Genomic DNA, 26,885 nt, shown 5'->3' with positions numbered 1-26,885 from the left:
ACCAATATCCCTAATTTCTGTATGCTACAGAATCCTTGAACATATTCTCAGTTCAAATATAATAAATTTTCTTAAGATTGAGAAGCTTCCATCCACGAATCAGCATGGTTTTAGAAAGCATTGCTTGTGTAAAACTCAGCTTGCCCTTTTTTCACATAATATACTGAGAGCCATGGGTGAAGGGCTACAAGCAGATCCCATATTTCTAGATTTCCAGGAAGCATTTGACATGGTGCCCCATTGCAAGCTGTTAATGAAGGTACATCATCATCATCAGGGTTCTGCCAAAATGCAGGTATTCACATGGTAGTTCTCCAGGCTGTCCATTCTTCTGCCATCCTCATCAGGTCTGCACAATTTCCTCTTCCCTTTATGTCATCTATCATTTTGTATCTCCTTATTCCTGTCAGTCATCTCCCACAAACCAATCCTTAAAAAGCATCTGCTAGCAAGCACTCCTTTCTCAATGAATGTCCCAACCAGTTCTTTTTCCTTTCTCTTACAACCTTCAGCAGACACCTTCTCTCACCACCCCTCTCCAATACTCTTTCATTACTCACTCTTTCCATCCAGCTTATTCTCTCCATTCTCCTCCACATCCACATATCAAATGCTTCTAACCTTTTTTCATCCTCTCATCTCAGCATCCATGTTTCTGCTCCATATAGTGCCACACTCCAGACGAAACATTTGCCAAGCCTTTTCCTTAGTCCTTTATCTAATTTGCCACATAAGAGTCTCCTCTCTCTGTTGAATGCTTCCTTCGCTATGGCAATTCGAGTTTTCACCTCCTCGTGACATCTCAAGTCTTCAGTTATTGTGCTTCCAAGATATTTAAATGCCCTTATTGGCTAATGGTAGATTGTCCTATTTTAATATTGGACAGTCTGTGTCTTGTACTGATGACCATACTTTTTGTTTTTGCTGTGTTTATTTGCATCCCATATTCCACACAAGCTTCATTCAGATCTTTCAGCATATTATTCACTGTCTGCTCACTTTCTGCCACTAATGCCTTGTCATCAGCAAATCTTATACATTCTATTCTCATTCCACCAATACATATTCCTCTTTTCCCATCTAAGCCTTTTGCAATAATCTTTTCAATATATGCATTAAACAACAGTGGGGAAAGGCAACAACCTTGTCTAACACCTCGTCCAATGCTGCTACCTTCTGACATTTCATTTCCAATCCTTATCCTTACTTTCTGGTGTAAATATAGATTCTGTATTAGTTGTCTCTCTTTCCAAGCTACTCCTTTCCTCTTCAAAAAATCTATCAGCTTGTTCCACTGAACTCTGTCAAAAGCCTTTTCTAAATCTCTAAAAACAGCAAAGTTTTCTCTACCTTTTTCCATATATCTTTCCCATATAGTTTGTAACAGGCCAATAGCATCTCTTGTTCCTTTTTCTCTTCTAAATCTGAACTGCTCTTCTGCAATTCATCTATCCAGCTTGCCATTGTTGTTGTGGTCTTCAGTCCAGAGACTGGTTTGATGCAGCTCTCCATGCTACTCTATCCTGTGCAAGCTTCTTCATCTCCCCATACCTACTGCAACCTACATCCTTCTGAATTTGTTTAGTGTGTTCATCTCTTGGTCTCCCTCTATGATTTTTACCCTCCCCATTGTGCTCCAATACTAAATTGGTGATCCCTTGATTCCTCAGAATATGTCCTACCAATTGATCCCTTCTTCTACTCATGTGCCACAAATTTCTCTTCTCTCCAATTCTATTCAATGTCTCCACATTAGTTATGTGATCTACCCATCTAATCTTCAGCATTCTTCTGTAGCACCACATTTCGAAAGCTTCTATTCTCTTTTTGTCTAAACTATTTATCGTCAACGTTTCGCTTCCCTACATGGCTATACTCCATACAAATACTTTCAGAAAAGACTTCCTGACACTTAAATCTATACTCGATGTTAACAAATTTCTCTTCTTCAGAAACGCTTTCCTTGCCATTGCCAGTCTACATCTTATATCCTCTCCACTTTGACCATCATCAGTTATTTTGCTCCACAAGGAGCAAAACTCATTTACTACTTTAAGTGTCTCATTTCCTAATCTAATGCCCTCAGCATCACCCGATTTAATTCGACTACATTCCATTATCCTCGTTTAGATTTTGTTGACGTTCATCTTATATCCTCTTTTCAAGACACTGTCCATTCCGTTCAGCTGCTCTTCCAGGTTCTTTGCTGTCTCTGACAGAATTACAATGTCATCACCAAACCTCAAAGTTTTTATTTCTTCTCCATGGATTTTAATTCCTACTTCGAATTTTTCTTTTGTTTCCTTTACTGCTTGCTCAATATACAGATTGAATAACATCCCGGATAGGCTACAACCCTGTCTCACTCCCTTCCCAACCACTGCTTCCCTTTCATGCCCCTTGACTCTTACAACTGCCATCTGGTTTCTGTACAAATTGTAAATAGCCTTTCACTCCCTGTATTTTACCCCTGCCACCTTCAGAATTTGAAAGAGAGTATTCCAGTCAACATTGTCAAAAGCTTTCTCTAAGTCTACAAATGCTAAAAACATAGGTTTGCCTTTCCATAATCTATTTTCTAAGATAAATCGTAGGGTCAGTACTGCCTCATGTGATCCAACATTTTTAGGGAATCCAAACTGATCATCCTCAAGGTCAGCTTCTACCTGTTTCTCCATTCGTCTGTAAAGAATTCGTGTTAGTACTTTGCAGCTGTGGCTTATTAAACTGATAGTTAGGTAACTTTCACATCTGTCAACACCTGCTCTCTTTGGAATTGCAATTATTATATTCTTCTTGAAGTCTGAGGGTATGTCACCTGTCTCATACATCTTGCTCACTAGATGGTAGAGTTTTGTCAGGGCTGGCTCTCCCAAGGCTATCAGTAGTTCTAATAGAATTTTGTGTACTCCCGCGGCCTTGTTTCGGCTTAGGTCTTTCAGTGCTCTGTCAAACTCTTCACGTAGTATCATATCTCCCATTTCATCTTCATCTAGATCTCTTTCCATTTCCACAATATTGTCCTCAAGAACATCACCCTTGTATAGACCCTCTATATCTTCCTTCCACCCTTCTGCTTTCCCTTCTTTCCTTAGAACTGGGTTTCCATCTGAGCTCTTGATGTTCATGCAAGTGGTTCTCTTTTCTCCAAAGGTCTCTTTAATTTTCCTGTAGGCAGTATCTATCTTACCCCTAGTGAGATACGTCTCTACATCCTTACATTTGTCCTCTAGCCATGCCTGCTTAGCCATTTTGCACTTCCTGTCGATGTCGTTTTTGAGATGTTTGTATTCCTTTTTGCCTGCTTCATTTACTGCATTTTTGTATTTTCTCCTTTCATCAATTAAATTCAGTATCTCTTCTGTTACCCAAGGATTTCTATTAGCCCTCGTCTTTTTACCTACTTGATCCTCTGCTGCCTTCACTATTTCATCTCTCAAAGCTACCCATTCTTCTTCTACTGAATTTGTTTCCCCCATTCTTGTCAATCGTTCCCTAATGCACTCCCTGAAACTCTCTACAACCTCTGGTTCTGTCAGCTTATCCAGGTCCATCTCCTTAAATTCCCACCTTTTTGCAATTTCTTAAGTTTTAATCTACATTTCATAACCAATAGATTGTGGTCAGAGACCACATCTGCCCCTGGAAAAGCCTTACAATTTAAAACCTGGTTCCTAAATTTCTGTCTTACCATTATATAATCTGTCTGAAACCTTTCAGTATCTCCAGGCTTCTTCCATGTATACAACCTTCACCTCAGAGATGGTTACATCAGTACCTCCGTCCATATCAAACCTACTAACCACCAGCAATACCTCCACTTTGACAGCTGCTACCCATTCCATACCAAGAAGTCCCTTTCGTACAGCCTAACCACTCGTGGTCATCGCATCTGCAGTGACAATCAGTCCCTCTCAAAATATACCGAGGGTCTCACTGAAGCCTTCACTGACCATAATTATCCTCCCATCCTTGTACAAAAACAAATCTCCCGTGCCTTGTCTTTCCAGTCTCCACCGCCTCCCAAAGTCCCACAGTGGAGCATTCCCCTCGTAACTCAGTACCATCCGGGACTGGAGCAACTGTATTACATTCTCCGCCAGGGTTTCGATTACCCCTTGTTGTGCCCTGAAATGAGAAATGTCCTGCCCACTATCCTTCCCACCCCTCCAACAGTGGTATCCCGCCGTCCACCAAACCTACACAATATACTCGTTCATCCTTACACAACCCCTGCTCGCAATCCCTTACCTCAAGGTTCATACCCCTGCAATAGACCTAGATACAAGACCTGTCCCTCACATCCTCCTACCACCACCTACTCCAGTCCGGTCACTAACATCACCTATCCCATCAAAGGCAGGGATACTTGTGAAACCAGTCAAGTGATTTACAAGTTAAGCTGCAACCTCTGTGCTGCATTCTATGTAAGCATGACAACCAACAGGCTGTCTGTCCGCATGAATGGCCACCAACAAACTGTGGCCAAGACACAAGTGTTGCTGTTGCTGAATACGCTGCCAAACATGATATCCCTCATCTTTATGACTGCTTCACAGCCTGTGCCATACGGATCCTTCACACCAACACCAGTTTTTCTGAATTGCGCAGGTGGGAACTTTCCCTACAGTACCTCCTATGTTCCCGTAACCCTCCTGGCCTCAACCTTCGTTAGTCACTGTCCTCACCCATCCAGCCCCCTCCCTGTTCCCATTCCAGCACTACACAGCTGTCATTTCACTGCCACACCCAGTCTTTTATCTTTTATTTCTCTCCTTTCCGCTACTTACCCCTCCCCCCTCCACACCTTCTTTCCTGCCTTCTGTCTAAACTGAAACACTTCACTGTCTGCCACACCTGCCATACTATCCCTCCCCTTCCCTGCTCCAGCCTCCTCCTTATCCCCACCCAGTCACCACTCTCAGCATGCACTGGTGCTGCTGTTCGCAGTGTGGTGTCAGCTCTCTGAGACTGCGGACATGTGTGCAAGTTGCGTTTATTTGAGTGTGTGTGTGTGTGTGTGTGTGTGTGTGTGTGTGTGTGTGAGTGAGTGTGTATGTGTGTCTACTGCTGTCAAAGGCCTTAATGGCTGAAAGCTTTAATTGTGTGAATCTTTTTATTGTGCCTATCGCGACTCAGCATCTCCGCTACATGGTGAGTAGCAACTTTCCTTCTCTGGTATTGTTACATTCCATCCTGGATTTTCCATTGATTGATTTCAACATTCTTTTATGATTGTTGAACCATGATTAAGTTATGCTCTGTGCAAAATTCTTCCAGGCAGCTTCCTCTTTCATTCCTTACCTGCATTCCATATTCACCTACTACGTTTCCTTCTCTTCCTTTTCCTACTATCGAATTCCAGTCACACATGACTGTTAAATTTTCATCTCCCTTCACTATCTAAATAATTTCTTTTATCTCATCATACATTTAATCAATCTCTTCGTCATCTGCGGAGCTAGTCGGCATATAAACTTGTACTATGGTGGTAGGCATGGGCTTCGTATCTATCTTGGCCACAATAATGCGTTCGCTGTGCTGTTTGTAGTAGCTTACCCACATCCTATTTTTTTATTCATTATTAAACCTACTCCTGCGTTACCCCTATTTGATTTTGTATTTATAACCCTGTATTCACCTGACCAGAAGTCTTGTTCCTCATGCCACTGAACTTCACTAATTCCCAGAGTCTTCAACAGTTCTGCTGGAAACTCATCAATTCCACATGCCTTCCTATTTTTCATCTCCTTCAGCACCTTTTCTACTTCTGCTTCCAAGATGGTGAATCCCTTTCCATCTTCCGACACATATTGCTCCTCTTCAACCTTAATTTCGCTTTGTATTTCATCCCCCTTATACATACATTCAGTATGTTCTTGCCATCTGTTCAAAACCTCCTGTGGTTCTTCTGCTAGAGTATCATTCGCTCTTTATATTTCCATGTTATTCCTCTTTCTTTTACGTTCAAAAACTATCTCACTAGCCAGTCTATACATCATTTCATACTTTCCCTCTTTCTCCATTTTCTCTATTTTGTTACATTTCTGTTTCATTCATTTTTTCCTTGCTTCTTCAGTTTCTCTTCTTAATTCATTATTCAGTTTTGTGTACCTCTTTTTGCCTTCTTCAGTTTCTACATTTTTCCCCTTTCTCTGCTCTTCCATCTTTTTCAACATGTTTTCTGTTATCCATTCTTTCCTAGTACTTTGGGATACTCCAATTCCAAGTGCTTCTTTGGCAGAGTCCATGAGCCCTTCCCTCATTTTTATCCATTTGTCATCAACACTTTCATCAACACTATCTCTTTCCCATTTATCCATAAATCTATTCTCAAAACCTGATGTCTTTCCTACCTTTTTGGGTCCTTCTATGTTTAGTCTTTCCTTTGCTCCACCTCTCCAGACTTTTTTCAACTTCACTTGTAATTCTCCCACTACTAGGTTGTGGTCTGAATTTATACTAGGTTGTGGTCTGAATTTATATCTGCTGCTGGATAAGCTTTGGCATTCTTCAAACAGTTGCTAAACCTTTTTTGTATCAGGATGTAGTCAATTGATACCTTTCCCTTTTCAAATTTGGTGTCCATGTGTAACATCTCCTTTTGTGGTGTTCAAATAATGTATTACCCACTGCTAATGAATTTTCTTTACAGAATCTAATTAGTCGTTCAGCTCCCTCATTTCTTATACCTAATCCAAATTTTCCTACTGTATTTTCATCTCTTCCTTCACCTGCCACTGCATTCCAGTACATGAAGTACAAGCATATGTAATACGTTCACAGAAATATGAGTGGCTCAAAGACTTCTTAAATAATAGAACCCAGTATGTTGTCCTCAATGGCGATTGTTTATCAAAAACAAGGGTTTCGTCAGGAATGTCCCAGGGAAGTGCGGCAGGACCACTATTGTTCTCCTTATACATAAATGATTTGGTGAACAGTGTGGGCAACAATCTGCAATTGTTTGCAGATGATGCTGTGGTGTATGGTAAGATGATGAAGTTAAGTGACTGTAGGAAGATACAAGATGACTTAGACAAAATTCCCAATTGATGTGGTGAGCGGTAGCTCGCGCTAAGTGTGGAAAAATGTAAGTTAGTGTGAATGAGTAGGAAGACTACTGCAACTCTCACAAATGTTTGACTAGACCCATTTAATTTCTTCACAAATTCTCAACTTTAATTGAGTGATGTGAAGCTGAAACTGCTGGCTCAGGACCTAGCTAAGTGTTACAAGACAGTTTGTTGAAGTCTGGAGCTCTACAAAAGCTATGAAGTGCTCATCAAACACACTGAGTACAATCTAAGATGTTCACCAGGGCTCTTAATTATTTTCTCCTTATATTGTTAACAAATGACCGCCCAGAGTACATTTCTGAAGTGCTCTCTGCGGGCAACACAAGTATACTGACAACTAGTGGTGAAGGTGCATTACAAGAAATAGTGCAAGCAAATACTTCTCACCTACAAACTTATTATGGGCAGATGGTTTACATATAATAGCTCAAAAATCTATATAAATGAGTTTCTACACAAAACATAATCTCACTGCATTAAATACAGAAGTACTTCGGTTTTTTTGGACTGCATACCAGGAACACACTAAGCTGGAAAATGCATACACACGTTATCAAAGGACCTTATCAAACTTTGTTTATTACTGAGGTTAGTATGAGATACAACCTATTAAGTCACTTTAAAGCTAGTGTGTTATGCTCTACTTAGATCTGTTGTGACGTGGGGAAATATGAGGGTGGTTTGGAAAGTAACCATCTTCTAGTGTGGCACTAGTATTTGTTCACAGAGCACCACCATTGTTACATCTGCATGTTCTCTGATACATTAAGCATACGGATGTGAAAGTATGAACCTCATTCTTTCATGCATTCAGTTGTTATAACCTCAAAATATGAGTACTGTGATAAAAAATCCTGTGGAATGCAAAGGCAGTAGTAAGATTTTTTCTGCACAAAACATTTCAGTAGCAGACATTCATCATCAATTATGTGCTGTACGTGGTCCTAACATTATGGATGAATTGTTGTTCAACAATGGGTTGACTTTTCTAAAAGTGGTAGAATAAACATTCATGATGTAGAGAGAAGAGACAGGCCTACTGCTGTCAGTACTGATCTTGTCAAGAAAATTGGTGAAAGACCTCATGTAAATCAAAGATTCACCGTCTCTGAACTTTCTGAACAGTTTCCACAAATTTCTTGTACGGTTGTGTATGAGGTTGTCACTGATAACTTAGGCTACTGAATGCTCTATGCTCAATGAGTACTAAAATTTCTCATAGAGTTCCACAAAACCAAACAAATAGGCTCTGCCTTAGACTTCCTTTCACGCTATGACACAGAGGGAGAAGGTTGTTTGAAAAGAAATGTGATTGATGGCAAAACCTCAGTGGCATATATAAATGTCAAAATTCAACAATAATTGATGATAAAGGAAAAGTACCAGTTTGCTTTTGTTTTACAATATTGCTTTTATTGTGTTAACTGGTTTTTGGCTTACATTGTGATCTTCAGACATTTACTGAGTATTGTCATCAAAGAAGTTACAATGTTTGCAAACAACATTGGAAGAGGAGTAACATGTCTAGACTGAGCAGAAACATACAGTAAGTAACATCTTTGACAGTGTGGTGGTAATGCAATGAAAAAGTAAAAAAAAAAAAAATGAACAGTAAATAAATAAAAAAGGAATAAACAGGAAAAACTTTTTAAAGTGGAACACAAACCAATTAAAAGAAGAAACAATTATCAGTGTAACTACAGAATACATAGAGAGCTTAAGCAATATCAATAAGATAAACAGAAATAAATAAACGCAGGAAAATGGAGGAGTTTGTGGGATCATACAGTAAGTTGTTTCATCAAATATTGTTTATATTTTACTCCATTCATTTATTTAATGCAAACTGTTACATATCCGTAGTTTTGAATATAATGTTAATGTTAAAATGCAGTACCAACACACTCTCAAAGATTGCATTTATTGTATGTTCCCTCAGACCCCTCCACTTTCCTGTATTTATTTATTTCTGTTTATCTTATTGATATTGCTTAAGTTCCTTATCCATTCTGTAGTTACACTGATAATTGTTTCTTCTTTTAATTGGCTTGTGTATCACTCTCCATGTTTTATACCTCCTGATGCGGCCTTGTCAAGTACTAACTTTATTTTATTTTATTAGTTTTGTTTATTAATAGACACTGTTATGTAGGCATGCTGTTCCTATTCTGTGTTAAAGTTTTTCCTGTCTACTCCATTTTTATTTATTTACTCCATTTTTATTTATTTACTGTTCAATTTTTTACTTTTTCATTATATTATCTCCACACTGTCAAAGATGTTACTTACTGTATGTTTCTGCTCAGTCTGGACATGTTACTTCTCTTCCAATGTTATTTTGCAAACATTGTAACTTCTTTGGTGACAATACTCAGTAAACGTCTGAAGATGGCCTTGTAAGCCAAAAACCAGTTAACACAATAAAAGTAATATTGTAGAACAAAATCAAAATGCTTCTTTTCATTTATTATAATGTTGTTCTACCAAGAACTGACAGAAGATTTTGTTAAGAATAATTCTTGGTTTGGTGGCCATAACAATTCTCCATGCAAGCCGAAGAAATCTCAATAAACTTTGTCATTGAGGAAGGTTATGGCTACAGTTTTTTGGGATGGTGAGGAAGTTTTGTTAGGTGAATTTATGGAATGTGGCATGACTGTCACTTTAGATGTCTACTGTGGAACTCTGCAAAAACTTTAGTGAGCCATTCAAAACAGACTTAGTGATATGCTTACATCTGGTGTTGTATTTTGCATGACAATGCTCATTGTCCCTGTGCCCAGAAAACTCTAGAAATTTTGAAGCAATTCAAATATGATGTTTTTAATCATCTCCCATACATCGCAGACTTGGCACCAAGTGATTTTCATCTCTTCATTCACATGAAGAAATGACTTGCATTACAGCACTTCGATGAAAACAGACTTCAAAATGCCGTGAAAGATTGTCTATGCATTCAGGTGGCAGAATTTTATGAAGATGGGTGTTGTGAATTAGTGAAACTCTGTAACAAATGCTTAAATTTAAATGGTGACTATGTTGAAAAATAGCAAAGAGCTGATGTTTCAAGAAGTATATAACTAAATTTCTCACCCTGCGAGGTTTTTATTTACAGACAAATGGAAGCTCTGTTCCAAATGGCATTTTCAGTTACAGAAACAAACAGTTAAAATACTTTCATTACAAAATATACACGAGTACAATAGGATACTTTTCAAATAGTTTAAAATGTTTCTCCAACTTTAAACCCCCCCCCCCCCCCCCCCCCAGTATAGCTATGTATATAGATAATTTGCACTGCTGCATAGGCCAACATTTAAAACCCTACACAATAAACACAATTCCTATTAGATAAGAAACAAAAATTACTTGCAAATCTTGACACACAATGAAATAAGGGCACACAATGATACTGAAGAGGAATCAAAACATGCAATCTGAAATATAATACAGACATTATGGTACATTGCATCAGTTTTAGGTGAGAATGTTTTGTACTGATTGCGTAATATACCAGTAGAGGTTGAACCTGAAATACCTCATTATGACTCTGCTAACCTCAACAAGCAGTTTCAGAGTAGCCGTTACCAAATGCTTTGTGTACTCAACTTTGCTCAGAGCTGTTTGTTGCTTATTGTTTTCATGTCTTATTTGTAAATGAGTGAAGAGACTAATCTTGGTCTATAGTGGGCTTTGGCAGCGACACGCAAAATTTTAGAAGGGAGTGGTGAACCCTATGACCATGTATTAGTTTTCCTTTCGTGAAAACATTTAATAGGTTGTGGACTACCAGCCCTCTGAGAGGGAGATGGGGCTTGTTCCTTCACACTGCTCCACATTCCTCATGTAGTCTTAAGTCACTTGCTAATGTCTACCTTCTTACTGTGTCCACACTACAGCACATATGCCACTACCACAAAAATCTTCAACATAACTCTCTAAAGCCAAGAAATGGGCAGCAGTGATAAATACAAGGATTTAGAAAAACATCTTCCAACTAAACTTCAACAATAGAAATTAAAGCCAGACAAACATTTATTACATCATTGCCTATTCTATGTTGCAGAATTTCCAGAAACTAAAGTTTTGAGGTTTTACATTCATAAGTTTTATTTGCCTGTATATCACTTATGTATAATATTTAAGGCATGTTGAAATTCAGATGACTCTGTATATTATAGCTTACAGTTAATTTTTTTTTTTTTTTATTATGCATGTAAATTTTATAAATATTTCCTCTACCGCAGACTTTTATTTATCTTATTGTAATAAAACTGAACTATCCTGTATCTATTGGGTAATCATGTAGACTTAATGATTTAATCCATTGGCCAAATGAAGACTCAATGAGGCAACTCTTCATTGGTAGCATATGTATAATGATAGCACAGAAATTTTAAGCAAAACACTGTGATGCCAAGAAATGGGCAACACCGATAAATACAAAGAATTAGAAAAATCATCAGCTTTACCTATGTATTGAACAGATCATTGATGTATTACATAAAAAGTCTCTACATGCGCATTAGAGACAAACCATTTACTGAAACTTCTTGGCAGATTAAAACTGTGTGCCAGACCGAGACTCGAACTCGGGACCTTTGCCTCTCGCAGCAAGTGCTCTACCATCTGAGCTATCCAAGCATGACTCATGCCCCGTCCTCACAGCTTCACTTCTGTCAGTACCTCTCTCTTCCAGGAGTGCTAGTTTTGCATGGTTCGCAGGAGACCTTCTGTGAAATTTGGAAGATAGGAGACGAGGTACTGGCAGAAGTGAAGCTGTGAGGAAGGGGCGTAAGTTGTGCTTGGGTAGCCCAGTTGGTAGAGCACTTGCCCATGAAAGGCAAAGGTTCCGAGTTCGAATCTTGCTCCAACACACAGTTTTAATCTGCCAGGAAGTTTCATATCAGCGCACACTCCACTGCAGAGTGAAAATCTCTTTCTGAAACCATTTACTGCTTTGCATTGTATATTTTAACGTTTCTCATGTATCACAGGGCACAAATTAGTGGGAGCATCAATAGCATATTGTGTGCTTTAAGCCTCGTCCCACTATTATACATAACCCTCCAACATTGATGTTTACATTTTTCTGCAGCTGCTCTGGTTCCAGTTCAACGTACAAATTTTCATGTGTGTGTGTGTGTGTGTGTGTGTGTGTGTGTGTGTGTGTGTGTGCGTGCGTGTGAGTAGTTTTTTCTGTCTTTTTTATGGATTTTTGAGTATGTTGTCAAATATCAGTGCTTTCTTGCATTGTAGTAGCATCTTGAAAAAAATAATTTGATAATGAATTTTAATTTTTATGTTTCTTATTATTTTCACATTGAATTGCTATTTTATAGGCTTCAAAAAATACTACTATTACATATACAACAACTGCTGAACAAATACTACCTACCGAATGTGGCATGAGAGAAATAAATAATTATGTGGATGCCGTAATTTCGGAGGCAAGAGTACTGACTGGCTCTGTTGTGGCGAAAGGTTCATATCCTTGGCAGGTAAGTGTGCTATTGCAGTAGTGCAAACAGAGTAACTAAGATTTACATTGCTAAAGAGAATGTCAAGTAATTAAAAAATATGGACTTTTTGATGTCTCATAAGTAACTACATATTTCTTTTGATGTGCAGATTCACAAGCTAGGGAATTTTACCTTTGTTATGGAGAGAGAAAGAGAGAGTGAGTGAGAGAGAGAGAGAGAGAGAGAGAGAGAGAGAGAGAGAGAGAGAAAGAGAGAGAAGGTTGCACCATGTGCGTGTCTGAAAATATGTGTGAGCTTAGACGTGATGGGAGTACAGAATGGGTCAACACAGCCCTCCCATTTACCTCTTAAAACACAGTGCACAATCCTGTTACATTCTGATCAGGTTACCTAGGTAGTGGTCATCAGTTGGTGTTGGCAACCACAGACAGTCAGTACAAGCCAGAACTTAAGTATATGTAGTGGCTGAATGTACAGATGTTGTCACTGTGGTGGTACTTTATCATTTATCTCACTCTTAATAAGATTAATAACAGCAGTGAATGCACAATGTGCATATAATGTCTAGCCACCATCACATTAAAATCTTTCATCTCAGGATACACTCAATTTTTCGACTGTCAGTCATGTAGGCTTTCAGTGGATGTAGATCTAGTTATTTGTATTATAAAAGATCATTAATATTTTCTATTTATTCATACTAAACATTGTGATGCATTAAATTATTCTCTTTATTGATTAATGAAGTGATTTCTTATCTTAGGCAAGTATACGAGTCCGCACAAGTATGAAATCAGTTCACTGGTGTGGCGCTGTAATAATCTCCCCTCTACACATCTTGACAGCTGCACATTGTCTTCAAGATTTTATGAAGGTAGCATACTTTGTTCGAGTTGGTGACTATGACACAGAGGTATGTAGATCAGTCCAAATTTTGATCCAATTCAGTCTCTGAATATCTCAGAAGTTGCTCCTGTAAATAATGAGCCTAGCCATCACCCATGATCATTTATTCATCCTTATAATTACAAGACAGGTTTGAGCTTTTTCCTGAGTATTCAGGGAGCCTACTCTGTTAGAGAAATGCATTTTATTATTGCTCTTTTGGATTTTAGCATCTATTGCATGTTATCTTAATTTATTCAGATTACATAGTAGCTCAGTTCAATTTCAGTTTTGTTTTGTGATATCACCTCCACAGTTACAGAGTAATGACTGGCAGTTTAGAAATTGTGTACTTAATGTTGCAGGTTTTTGATGAGGCAGAACAAGAAGCACTAATTGATGAAATTTATATTCCTGAAGGATTTAATAAAGGTTTACGTCTTAACAGTGATATTGCTTTGCTGAAACTTAAATCAAGGGGAATTTTGTTAGGAGACATGGTTCAACCAGTATGTCTTCCAGAGCCAAATTCAGCTTATCCTTCTGGGCTTAACTGTACAATATCTGGATGGGGCTCTGTTAGAAGCCCTAAATCAGGTATATTTCTATACAATAGTTAAATTCTTTTACCATTTTACCAGTTTAAGAATTAGATGCACACAATCAATATTTGACTTGTTTTTTCTTTACGAAATTGAATTTCAGGGCATTCCCGGCTACTAAGAGCATCGTGGGTTCCAATATTATCACAGGAGACATGTCGAGCACCATTTGTTTATGGTGATAGAAAAATTACAGATGCAATGTTCTGTGCAGGGTACTTGGATGGTGGTGCAGATTCATGTAAAGGTGATTCAGGAGGGCCCCTTGTTTGTCTAAATGAAGGTGGGTGATATGTACATTACATACTCTTACCTGCACCTTTGTCTGTGTTTACATGTTCGGAAAAGAGAATATGTTTTCTAATCATTTGAATCACCCACCCGATCTCTCTCTCTCTCTCTCTCTCTCTCTCTCTCTCTCTCTCTCTCTCTCTCTCTCTCTCTCTCACACACACACACACACACACACACACACACACACACGCTAGCCATTAGAGGAAGAAATGCTGCTGCCTGGAGGAAGTTGATGCTGTTTTTTATCTTTAGCTACTAGTGATTGCATGTGCTAGGTGCATTAGCTTCAGTAGTAGCCATTATCAGCCATTTGCTTGCAGACAAACACAAAGCAAAAGCTGTTTAATATAGAAAAAGTTGAGTAAGTTTTTGTAAGATGTAAGATGTTCTTAGGAAAGAATTTCTGTCCAAGAAATTAGAGTTGAAAATTAATCTTAAATAATAACAGTTAATATGTGAAGATAATGACTAGTAAAAAGCCATTATATTAATATTCTTACAATTAATAGGGAACTGTAGTTGTATATTATATGTTATTGCTGATGAAACAGTAATTCAGTCAGTAAGTGTGTCTTGTTTGGGGGTATTACTAGTGGGGTACGATCTTTTGTAATGGTCACCACACTCATTAAATTATCAAATGAGCCATCATTTGTCCACATAGGCTGTATTTATTTGGACCTCTTCTTTGTTACACATTCTGCCACTGTAGCTTAGTGGTCAGTGTGTCTGACTGCTGTGCGGAAGGTCCATGTACGATTACCGGTACTGCCATGGATTTTTCCTCAGTGGTAAGACATGAACAGGGTGCACTGAGCCTCATGGTGCCAACAGAGTAGCTATGTGAGTGAGAAATAGAGGCTTGAAGCTCAAGAAGGCCAACAATGCCCAGAAGAGCTGTGTGCTGAACCCATGCCCCTCCATACTGCATGATGACACTAGCATAGGATGACATGGCAGCAGTTGATCTGGAGTGGCCTGTCTGGGCCAGCACATGTAGCGTTGTTTGCTTGCTTTGCTTGACTTTGATACATGACTAGTCCCAGGTTTTTAATCCCTTGTTGAGTATTTAGCTTGAACAAGGTGTCTTACGCATGAAAGTGGCAATGTATTCATATCATGTGCTGTGGTTCAATTTCATTTACAAATTGTCCTTTTCATGGTGCACTTAAGTGGACCTGTATCTGTAAAACTCATATTCTAGTATAATTTGTAAATTAACATGAATGGAAGCACTTCTAAATATGCTACCACTTTCATTTGTTGTTTGAACTAAACACTTGACAATGGTTTGTAAATGCCAAAACTAGTCAGATAACAAAAGAAATGGTCTAAATAAGTACAGCCTAAGTGGAGAGATGCTGCCTTCAGTTAAGATATAGTAATATGGATTGGAAACAGATGTAACAGTTGTCTGATTATTGGAAGGATTGGAAATTTTCCACTATAATTCCTTGCCTCCATTGCTTTATATCTGGGAGCAGATTTTTAGAATATCTTGATAACATTTCACAGGAAAATTCTGGACTCCATACATCTTATGGAAATGCTGTGACAATTATAAAACAGACTAAGCAGTATCTTCCTGAATGAGTTGTGTTTTAGTCTTGATTGTTGGATGACTATTTCCCCCGTTCAGGCATCCATTTCATTTTTGGTTCATGATGATAATACTGTGGAAAAAATTATCTTGCATTTCAGTCCAGCTGCTTTTGAATAATGTCAATACAGGTGTGGTAACAAGTTTGGACAGGATAAAATAATCAGCCTCCAGGAAATTGGTTTGTTGTAACATGATATTCAATTATACAGGTTATGCTCATTTGACAGTGATGCATGTGTGGGACTGGTGGATAGATGATGTTTGTATTCAGTAACAAGCAATTAGTCAGAAATGTAATGTGACTACAACATTGGATGATAACTGTCTTGCACTCTGTTTGCAGCTCGATCCACAGTGTTGTCTCAGCTCAGGAACCCTATGTGAAAGTGTCTGTGTCAGTGGTTTATTGTCATATGCTGTGACATGGGGTGGTGTCACATAGGTTGTTTCATTGTCCAGAAACCACAAATGCCTGAGACTGTGTTGAACATGTAAACACCATTGTTGGCATTCTGAGATAGATAGAGAGAGTGAGTGAGTGAGTGAGTGAGTGAGTGAGTGAACACACACACACACACACACACACACACACACACACACACACACACACACACGGTCCCAACTTATTCTAATGTGATCTTCATTTTAACGATATGTACTAACCGAGACAGTAAATCATGAAGCTATATAAAAAAAATTGGTTACTGAAATTATCATGCCTTCAAGATTTCCAGTATATGAATTACTACTCTTTTTATCTTATTTACTTCTCATTTTAATACCTTTATATCTGTCTCAAAATAATTAAACTTCATTACTATATCAATATTAAAGTTATCTTTCAACTTCGTTAGGCCTTCGTTATTCATTTACTGGTTCATTAACAAAACAGTTCTTTAAACACCATTCTAACATAACTAGGTCTGCAAGTAATTATTATTAACACAAAATTTAATTTTTCATTTCGGGACACTCGTATTGCACAACATTTGGAAAGGACCCTGCCTAGGTTAGTTGTGAGGATAATTAAATGAGGGGAAAGTTCTGGTACAATTTAGGTTATTATTGAACAGTTCACTCTATGGTCCATACGAATACAGTACTAAAAGTTTCAACCTGCTTGTATCGATGCGGCGGTTGGCGGGCGGCGAGATGGCGAGGCACAGAGCACACAAACAACCACAGCTATGGCTCTTGACGTATCAGCACTTTAATTCTTCTTAGCGTCGCAATACTTTTCCATTTAGTGTCTATGGAATTTTGCCATGTTGTATGGGCGTTGGAACAGCATATCCGAGGCTCAGTGAAACTACGTCTTCCAGGAAAGCCTCCTCACTCCAGAAGGTGTTGCTCAGACCAATGCCAAACTCCAACTACAACTGCTGAGCCCGTTGTGTCGTGCAGTGCCCGCGTGCATTTTCCCGCGCTCGCCTGCCATCCACCTTTTACCGCTCCCTGATAGGCCGGGTATTCACTCAAGGTTTTGCATTCTATATATCCTAACACATTGCCTACGTATGGGCCAGACGCACAGTTACAATTTTAAACATCTTACAACAGTTTCAACGTTTCTTACATTTCAGTTCTGTTACAATATTGCTTGACATTTGACATAAACATAAATAATCACATTGAAACTTGTTTACGGTTTCCTTAACACAATGGCATGAAACAAAAAAGAAATGAAATCAGAACATCAATTACACTAATTTATCGAAAAATCAGATGGAAAAAAAATTTACTTATATGTACAATAGTACAGCGTCATTGTTGTTACAAGCTCCTTGAAAAAGATTCTACATTATGTTCTTGAATTTACACCATAAATGAGTCTTATTAGATGATTTTGCATGCTAAAAACGTTTGCTTGGTTTGATGAGTTACCCTAGAATATGATCCCGTATGATATGATAGAATGAAAGTGAGCAAAGACACAAGTTTTTGGATATTTATATCTCCTACATCTGAAATCATTCTCACTGCAAATACAGACTTATTTAGGCACTTCAGCAATTCTGTGGTATGCCTTTCCCAACTGAATTTATTATCAAGTTGTAATCCCAGAAATTTAACACTATCAAGCTCTTCGATCTGCATGTCTTCATATGTTATACACATGATGGAAGGAAGACTCTTACAGGTTCTGAACTGCATATAGCGGGTTTTTTCAAATTTTAATGACAGTGAATTAACTCTAAACCATTTAATAATTTCAGTGAAAATTTGATTAGCAGCTATTTCTAAATCTGTACTTTGAGTTGCTACATATTGCAGTGTTTGTATCATCTGCAAACAAAACAAGCTTAGCATCTGGCAATTTAACAGACAAAAGGTCATTAAGGGGGGACATTGATGAAATTGACCAAAAATGTCAACTTTTGATTTATTTTTTATTTGTTAGTACAACTCATGGGCAATAAGTTCCCAAAGTTTCAATTTTGAATATTGCCCTGGTTCGGAAATATCGTAGATCCAGTGCTGATGCACAGAGTGGTCTGAGCTGTAGGTCGGGAGGTGGGTAGTCTCCATGTGACTCATGCTTATGTTTAGTGATTTTGCTGTTTCCTCTTCGTTTATTGCTCTCATGCCAAATGAAAACAAAACGGATTTCTTTGGCTGGAAGCTGTCAAGTCAATTAAAATACATTCATATAATTATGGAAGGCTAAAACATGTTATTAGTTTCAGATTTTATTTGATCTGGACCTTTGTGACAGTCAAGCATTGATCACCTGGCAGAACAATGAAGTTATTATTGTCGGTTTGCTAAAGAAAATTGGCTTTTAATAAATGTTTTCCGCTGAGGCAGTCAATTTATTTGAAATGAAATGATTAAGTCCGCACTATTGGCTAGCTTCAACAGTTTGCTGCATTTCAGGTGCACGTTTTCATCTTCCGGCATGCATGGTATTTCAATAATAAAGAAACAAACATGAGATAATACAGTACTGGTACCCCCCCCCCCCCCCCCCTCATGAACCATGGACCTTGCCGTTGGTGGGGAGGCTTGCGTGCCTCAGCGATACAGATAGCCGTACCGTAGGTGCACCACAATGGAGGGGGGAGGGGTATCTGTTGAGAGGCCAGACCAACGTGTGGTTCCTGAAGAGGGGCAGCAGCCTTTTCAGTAGTTGCAAGGGCAACAGTCTGGATGATTGACTGATCTGGCCTTGTAACAATAACCAAAACGGCCTTGCTATGCTGGTACTGCGGACGGCTGAAAGCAAGGGGAAACTGCAGCCGTAATTTTTCCCGAGGGCATGCAGCTTTACTGTATGATTAAATGATGATGGCGTGCATCCTCTTGGGTAAAATATTCTGGAGGTAAAATAGTTCCACATTCGGATTTCTGGGCGGGGACTATTCAAGAGGACGTCGTTATCAGGAGAAAGAATACTGGCTTTCTACGGATCAGAGAATGGAATGTCAGATCTCTCTATCGGGCAGGTAGGTTAGAAAATTTAGAAAGGGAAATGGATAGGTTAAAGTTAGATACAGTGGGAATTAGTGAAGTTTGGTGGCAGGAGGAACAAGACTTTTGGTCAGGTGAATACAGGGTTATAAATACAAAATCAAATAGGGGTAATGAAGGAGTAGGTTTAATAATGAATAAAAAAATTGGAGTGCAGGTAAGCTACTACAAACAGCATAGTGAACGCATTATTGTGGCCAAGATAAACACCAAGCCCATGTCTACTACAGTAGTACAAGTTTATATGCCAACTAGCTCTGCAGATGACAAAGAAATTGATGAAATGTATGAGGAGATAAAAGAAATTATTCAGGTAGTGAAGGGAGACGAAAATTTAATAGTCATGGGTGACTGGAATTCGAGAGTAGTAAAAGGGAGAGAAGGAAACATAGTAGGTGAATATGGATTGGGGATAAGAAATGAAAGAGGAAGCCGCCTGGTCGAATTTTGCGCAGAGCATAACTTAATCATAGCTAACACTTGGTTTAAGAATCATGAAACAAGGTTGTATACATGGAAGAACCCTGGAGATACTAAAAGGTATCAGATAGATTATATAATGGTAAGACAGAGATTTAGGAACCAGGTTTTAAATTGTAAGACTTTTCCAGGGGCAGATGTGGACTCTGACCACAATCTATTGGTTATGACCTGTAGATTAAAACTGAAGAAACTGCAAAAAGGTGGGAATTTAAGGAGACGGGACCTGGATAAACTGAAAGAACCAGAGGTTGTACAGAGTTTCAAGGAGAGCATAAGGGAACAATTGACAGGAATGGGGGAAAGAAATACAGTAGAAGAAGAATGGGTAGCTTTGAGGGATGAAGTAGCGAAGGCAGCAGAGGATCAAGTCGGTAAAAAGACGAGGGCTAGTAGAAATCCTTGGGTAACAGAAGAAATATTCAATTTAATTGATGAAAGGAGAAAATATAAAAATGCAGTAAATGAAGCAGGCAAAAAGGAATACAAACATCTCAAAAATGGGATCAACAGGAAGTGCAAAATGGCTAAGCAGGGATGGCTAGAGGACAAATGTAAGGATGTAGAGGCCTATCTCACTAGGGGTAAGATAGATACTGCCTACAGGAAAATTAAAGAGACCTTTGGAGATAAGAGAACGACTTGAATGAATATCAAGAGCTCAGATGGAAACCCAGTTCTAAGCAAAGAAGGGAAAGCAGAAAGGTGGAAGGAGTATATAGAGGGTCTATACAAGGGTGATGTACTTGAGGACAATATTATGGAAAAGGAAGAGGATGTAGATGAAGATGAAATGGGAGATATGATACTGCGTGAAGAGTTTGACAGAGCACTGAAAGACCTGACTCAAAACAAGGCCTCCGGAGTAGACAACATTCCATTGGAACTACTGACGGCCTTGGGAGAGCCAGTCCTGACAAAACTCTACCATCTGGTGAGCAAGATGTATGAAACAGGCGAAATACCCTCAGACTTCAAGAAGAACATAATAATTCCAATCCCAAAGAAAGCAGGTGTTGACAGATGTGAAAATTACCGAACTATCACTTTAATAAGTCACAGCTGCAAAATACTAACACGAATTCTTTACAGACGAATGGAAAAACTAGTAGAAGCCAGCCTCGGGGAAGATCAGTTTGGATTCCGTATTAACATTGGAACACGTGAGGCAATACTGACCTTACGACTTATCTTAGAAGAAAGATTAAGGAAAGGCAAACCTACGTTTCTAGCATTTGTAGAGTTAGAGAAAGCTTTTGACAATGTTGACTGGAATACTCTCCTTTTAAATCTAAAGGTGGCAGGGGTAAAATACAGGGAGCGAAAGGCTATTTACAATTTGTACAGAAACCAGATGGCAGTTATAAGAGTCGAGGGACGTTAAAGGGAAGCAGTGGTTGGGAAGGGAGTAAGACAGGGTTGTAGCCTCTCCCCGATGTTGTTCAATCTGTATATTGAGCAAGCAGTAAAGGAAACAAAAGAAAAATTCGGAGTAGGTATTAAAATTCATGGAGAAGAAATAAAAACTTTGAGGTTCGCCGATGACATTGTAATTCTGTCAGAGACAGCAAAGGACTTGGAAGAGCAGTTGAATGGAATGGACAGTGTCTTGAAAGGAGGATGTAAGATGAACATCAACAAAAGCAAAACAAGGATAATGGAATGTAGTCTAATTAAGTCGGGTGATGCTGAGGGAATTAGATTAGGAAATGAGGCACTTAAAGTAGTAAAGGAGTTCTGCTATTTGGGGAGCAAAAAAACTGATGATGGTCGAAGTAGAGAGGATATAAAATGTAGGCTGGCAATGGGAAGGAAAGCGTTTCTGAAGAAGAGAAATTTGTTAACATCCAGTATTGATTTAAGTGTCAGGAAGCCATTTCTGAAAGTATTTGTATGGAGTGTAGCCATGTATGGAAGTGAAACATGGACGATAAATAGTTTGGACAAGAAGAGAATAGAAGCTTTCGAAATGTGGTGCTACAGAAGAATGCTGAAGATTAGATGGGTAGATCACATAATTAATGAGGAAGTATTGAATAGGATTGGGGAGAAGAGAAGTTTGTGGCACAACTTGACCAGAAGAAGGGATCGGTTGGTAGGACATGTTCTGAGGCATCAAGGGATCACCAATTTAGTATTGGAGGGCAGCGTGGAGGGTAAAAATCGTAGAGGGAGACCAAGAGATGAATACACTAAGCAGATTCAGAAGGATGTAGGTTGCAGTAGGTACTGGGAGATGAAAAAGCTTGCACAGGATAGAGTAGCATGGAGAGCTGCATCAAACCAGTCTCAGGACTGAAGACCACAACAACAACAACTCCAAGAAAATTTATATCCCATTCTGGACATACGAATGTGCACTTCAAGCCAAACAATGTGTTTTAGTATGGTTCATGAAATTCTGATACTCTTAAAGTATCCTCTAATGTCTTGTTTCTTTTATGACATAATGTAAGACCTTTTAATGTTTTACACATATGAACATAAGGGCTGCGTCATCGCAAGCGCAGTGGCGCCTGTTATCTGGCGCTCTCTGGCAATTGCTGAAACGAACCTATTTCTAACTGGTCGTGGGAAAATATTGTGAATGGTTGTTTGAGAAGCATTACTTTCAAATTAAATACCCTTTTACGGATGATGAACTAAGTGCACGAATGTATGATGAATTTCTTAAATCGCAGAGCATTTGACTCTCATTTAAAGATCAACTCTTTGAAGACAACCATTTAGAATAATTTTGAGCCCAGAAGATAAGTCAGTTATATCGTTGTTAAACATTTTACTGGCACATTTGTGTGATGTATCTTAACATGTAACAAGCGCAAAAAAGATCAACATTATATGTGAAAGCTTTGCTTCTCTTCCAGTTTATTAACCTTCCAGACCAATATTATATGTGAAAGCTTTTCTTTTCTTGTAGCAACACTGTGTTTATTAATTTAAACTGTTAACTTTTTCTATTTGTGTGTTTGCACTACTTAACAGTGATGCTGCTATTGGCCGATTACATCACGTGTCCTATGCTCTAAATATCCACTGTCATCGGATGGTGAGATCACGTGACATGAGCTAAGATTGGGTTACAAAAGCACATTGCAATCTCGATTTCAATGCCTTGGAGAGTAACATGTGGTGTTTTGTGGAATTCGAATTTATACTTTCGTAATACGAAAATATGCAGTGAACATGTTGCCGCACATCAAACATTTTTCCAAAACGTTTTTTACCCTGAGTTCCCTTTTCCAAAATGCGGGAAAATTCTACACTGGTGTATAAAACCATAACCACTCAAAGGCTGATAAGTTTTACAGTTCCAAGGAAAAGTACACTGTCACTTAACACAGAAAAATGTGTTTTCATCTGAGAGAAAATGTATTTTTAACCGGGAAATCCAGGAAAAATCCGTGATTTTTTTTCCTCGTCTGCATATACACCCTGTTTTAGGTTCTAACAAGTCTCATCTCCCTTCATTACTAATGCCCATGTGTAATTCAAGGTTCCTGGCAAGTGTACCACATCATTATTTTCAGAAGTCGTCATCTGCTTGTCAGTCCAAGAATCATACTGCATAAACCATTCAAGCTAAGAGGCAATGCTTCACATAATGTATTTACAATAGGTTTCTGTTATAAGCATCATTATTTTTTATTCAGTTGTACAACACTGCTCTGCTGAGATATTGATGGGAAGACATCCTTGCATTTTTAATCTGCCCAAAGGCCCAGTCATTAGAGATAAGACCCAAATCACACTCATGTACGCAGGAACTAGGGACACATAAAATACAAATGTTCATCAATGGAATGCTACAAACAACATAGTGATGTTTGTTCAGACAATGATGATTGCTGTTACTATGGATACTTTTCAGGATATTATTAGTGAAGTATTGTAATGTACGAATGCATACGCATAGCAGCACAGTGATGTATTTGAACATTTTGTATAGGGTTCCCATCCAAACTGATTTTTCTGCTGCATTCACAATCTTTGATAAACTGTCTTGGGGTCCCTAAACAGTCCTTGGTGTTAGTAAAATGTTCTTGTTTTTCACATAATGTAACTTGACTAAAGCTTTTTATTTGTAAACTAATCATCTGATCTGTTCTTTCAGAATAAGGACAATGTTCCCTTGCATTATTTCAGTTAATGTATGAATTTGACGAATGTTGTCATTACAGGTAATTTTCCTCATAAGTTCAATATATATTATAGATTTTTTTGTAAACTTGTAGTCTCTCCTTCAGCAATGTGATGAATTTGGCCTTCTGTGCTTAGTTTCCAAAGCAGTGTGTATTATGTCATATATTGCAGCATCATAATTGCTTCAAATACTTATTGGTATCATGTTGAAAAATGATATTGTAATATTTACTGTATTAGTCATGGAGAAATGTAAGTTTAAATATAAATATATGTATTACATTCCTCCATCACTAATACAGGAAATATTACAATATCATTTGCAGCATGATGTCTGTAAGTATTGGATCACTAAAATATTTCATCATTGAAGGAGAGGATGAGAATGAATTATATTGACTGTGGTATCTTCTGTCATCATCCAGCGTCATGACATGTGTGGGTTTATGCAAGTACAGTACCACGAAACTTTCCCGCTACACGCAAGAGACGCTACACGCAAGTGACATTTGTTGTCATTTACTCTTCGATTGCTGATTTCTGTTCCACGTCCTACTCCTTGACAAGAAGCATGAATCCAAGTGTTAGATACGGAATAATTTACCGTACTCAACATTTCTCACACGTTCACACGAGTTATTGATTGCAGTGTATTATGGTCTGTTCTACCAGTAGGGCTTCGTTAATAAATTGTTACATCAAGCTGAGTCAAGCCTACTTTCCTTATTCAGCCTACAAACACACACAGATGTTAAACTGTCAATCACGATAATTCAAACCGGTACCAACAAGATGGTGACCCTGACATGATTTCCTGCATGCACACTGAATTTACGAGAAGTCCTTGCAAGAAATTGAGATGGCGGCAAATCCAACAGAGCTAACAAATACTTGTGGGGTACATCTAGCTGTGCCACTACCACCCTACTGGCCGCGCAATCCATCCCTGTGGTTTGCGCAAGTTGGAGCAAATTTTTTCTATGCAGGTATCACGGTCGATGCCATAAAATTCACGCTAGTGGTCAGCCAACTAGATCAACAGTACACTGCTGAGGTTCAAGACATCATAATTAGCCCACTGGGAATGAACAGCTACGACCGATTGAAAGCAGAACTAATTCAGCGAGTGTCCGCTTCGCAAGAAGAACGAATCTGGCAGGTGCTTACCCAAGAGGACATTGTTGTTGTGGTCTTCAGTCCTGAGATTGGTTTGATGCAGCTCTCCATGCTACTCTATCCTGTGCAAGCTTCTTCATCTCCCAGTACCTACTGCAGCCTACATCCGTCTGAATCTCCTTAGTGTATTCATATCTTGGTCTCCCTCTATGATTTTTACCCTCCACGCTGCCCTCCAATACTAAATTGGTGATCCCTCGATGTCTCAGAACATGTCCTACCATCTGATTCCTTCTAGTCAAGTTGTGCCACAAGCTCCTCTTCTCCCCAATTCTATTCAATACCTCCTCATTAGTAATGTGATCTACCCATCTAATCTTCAGCATTCTTCTGTAGCACCACATTTCGAAAGCTTCTATTCTCTTCTTGTTCAAACTACTTATCATCCATGTTTCACTTCCATACATGGCTACACTCCGTACAAATACTTTCAGAAACGACTTCCTGACACTTGAATCTATACTCGATGTTAACAAATTTCTCTTCTTCAGAAACGCTTTCCTTGCCATTGCCATTCTACATTTTATATCCTCTCTAATTCGACCATCATCAGTTATTTTGCTTCCCAAATAGCAAAAGTCCTTTACTACTTTAAGTGTCTCATTTCCTAATCTAATTCCCTCAGCATCACCCTACTTAATTCGACTACATTCCATTATCCTCATTTTGCTTTTGTTGATGTTCATCTTATACCCTCCTTTCAAGACACTGTCCATTCCGTTCAGCTGCTCTTCCAAGTCCTTTGCTGTCTCTGACAGAATTCCAATGTCATCAGCGAACCTCAAAGTTTTTATTTCTTCTCCATGGATTTTAATACCTACTCTGAACTTTTCTTTTGTTTCCTTTACTCCTTGCTCAATATACAGATTGAATAACATCGGGGAGAGGCTACAACCCTGTCTCACTCCCTTCCCAACCACTGCTTCCCTTTCATACCCCTTGACTCTTATAACTGCCATCTGCTTTCTGTGCAAATTGTAAATAGCCTTTTGCTCCCTGTATTTTACCCCTGCCACCTTCAGAATTTGAAAGAGAGTATTCCAATCAACATTGTCAAAAGCTTTCTCTAACTCTACAAATGCTAGAAACGTAGGTTTGCCTTTCCTTAATCTTTCTTCTAAGATAAGTCGTAGGGTCAGTATTGCCTCACGTGTTCCAACATTTCTACGGAATCCAAACTGATCTTCCCCGAGGTCGGCTTCTATTAGTTTTTCCATTCGTCTGTAAAGAATTCACGTTAGTATTTTGCAGCTGTGACTTATTAAAATGGTAGTTTGGTAATTTTCACATCTGTAAACACCTGCTTTCTTTGGTATTGGTATTATTATATTCCTCTTGAAGTCTGAGGGTATTTCGCCTGTCTCATACATCTTGCTCATTAGATGGTAGAGTTTTGTCAGGACTGGCTCTCCCAAGGCCGTCAGTAGTTCTAAGGGAATGTTGTCTACACTGGGGGCCTTGTTTCGAGTCAGGTCTTTCAGTGCTCTGTCAAACTCTTCACGCAGTATCATATCTCCCATTTCATCTTCATCTACATCCTCTCCCATTTCCATAATATTGTCCTCAAGTACATCACCCTTGTATAAACCCTCTATATACTCCTTCCACCTTTCTGCTTTCCCTTCTTTGCTTAGAACTGGGTTCCCATCTGAGCTCTTGATATTCATAC

General features: G+C 38.7%; 1 protein-coding gene across 3 annotated transcripts in view; it reads left to right on the top strand.

The window, feature by feature from the left end:
• Positions 1-26,885, top strand: part of LOC124615258 (serine protease svh-1-like) — a 451,576-nt gene that overhangs the window by 379,805 nt on the left and 44,886 nt on the right. For all 3 annotated transcript variants that reach the window (XM_047143026.1, XM_047143011.1, XM_047143016.1), the window contains 4 exons: positions 12,422-12,580; positions 13,326-13,475; positions 13,813-14,044; positions 14,153-14,332. In XM_047143026.1, coding sequence (XP_046998982.1) covers positions 12,422-12,580; positions 13,326-13,475; positions 13,813-14,044; positions 14,153-14,332 — 721 coding nt within the window. The remainder of the gene's footprint in view (positions 1-12,421; positions 12,581-13,325; positions 13,476-13,812; positions 14,045-14,152; positions 14,333-26,885) is intronic.

Source organism: Schistocerca americana, chromosome 1 (genome assembly GCF_021461395.2).
Source record: "Schistocerca americana isolate TAMUIC-IGC-003095 chromosome 1, iqSchAmer2.1, whole genome shotgun sequence".
Taxonomy (NCBI): Eukaryota; Metazoa; Arthropoda; class Insecta; order Orthoptera; family Acrididae; genus Schistocerca; species Schistocerca americana.
The sequence above is the reverse complement of the archived record's forward strand: the minus strand, read 5'-3'. Positions and strand labels throughout refer to the sequence as shown.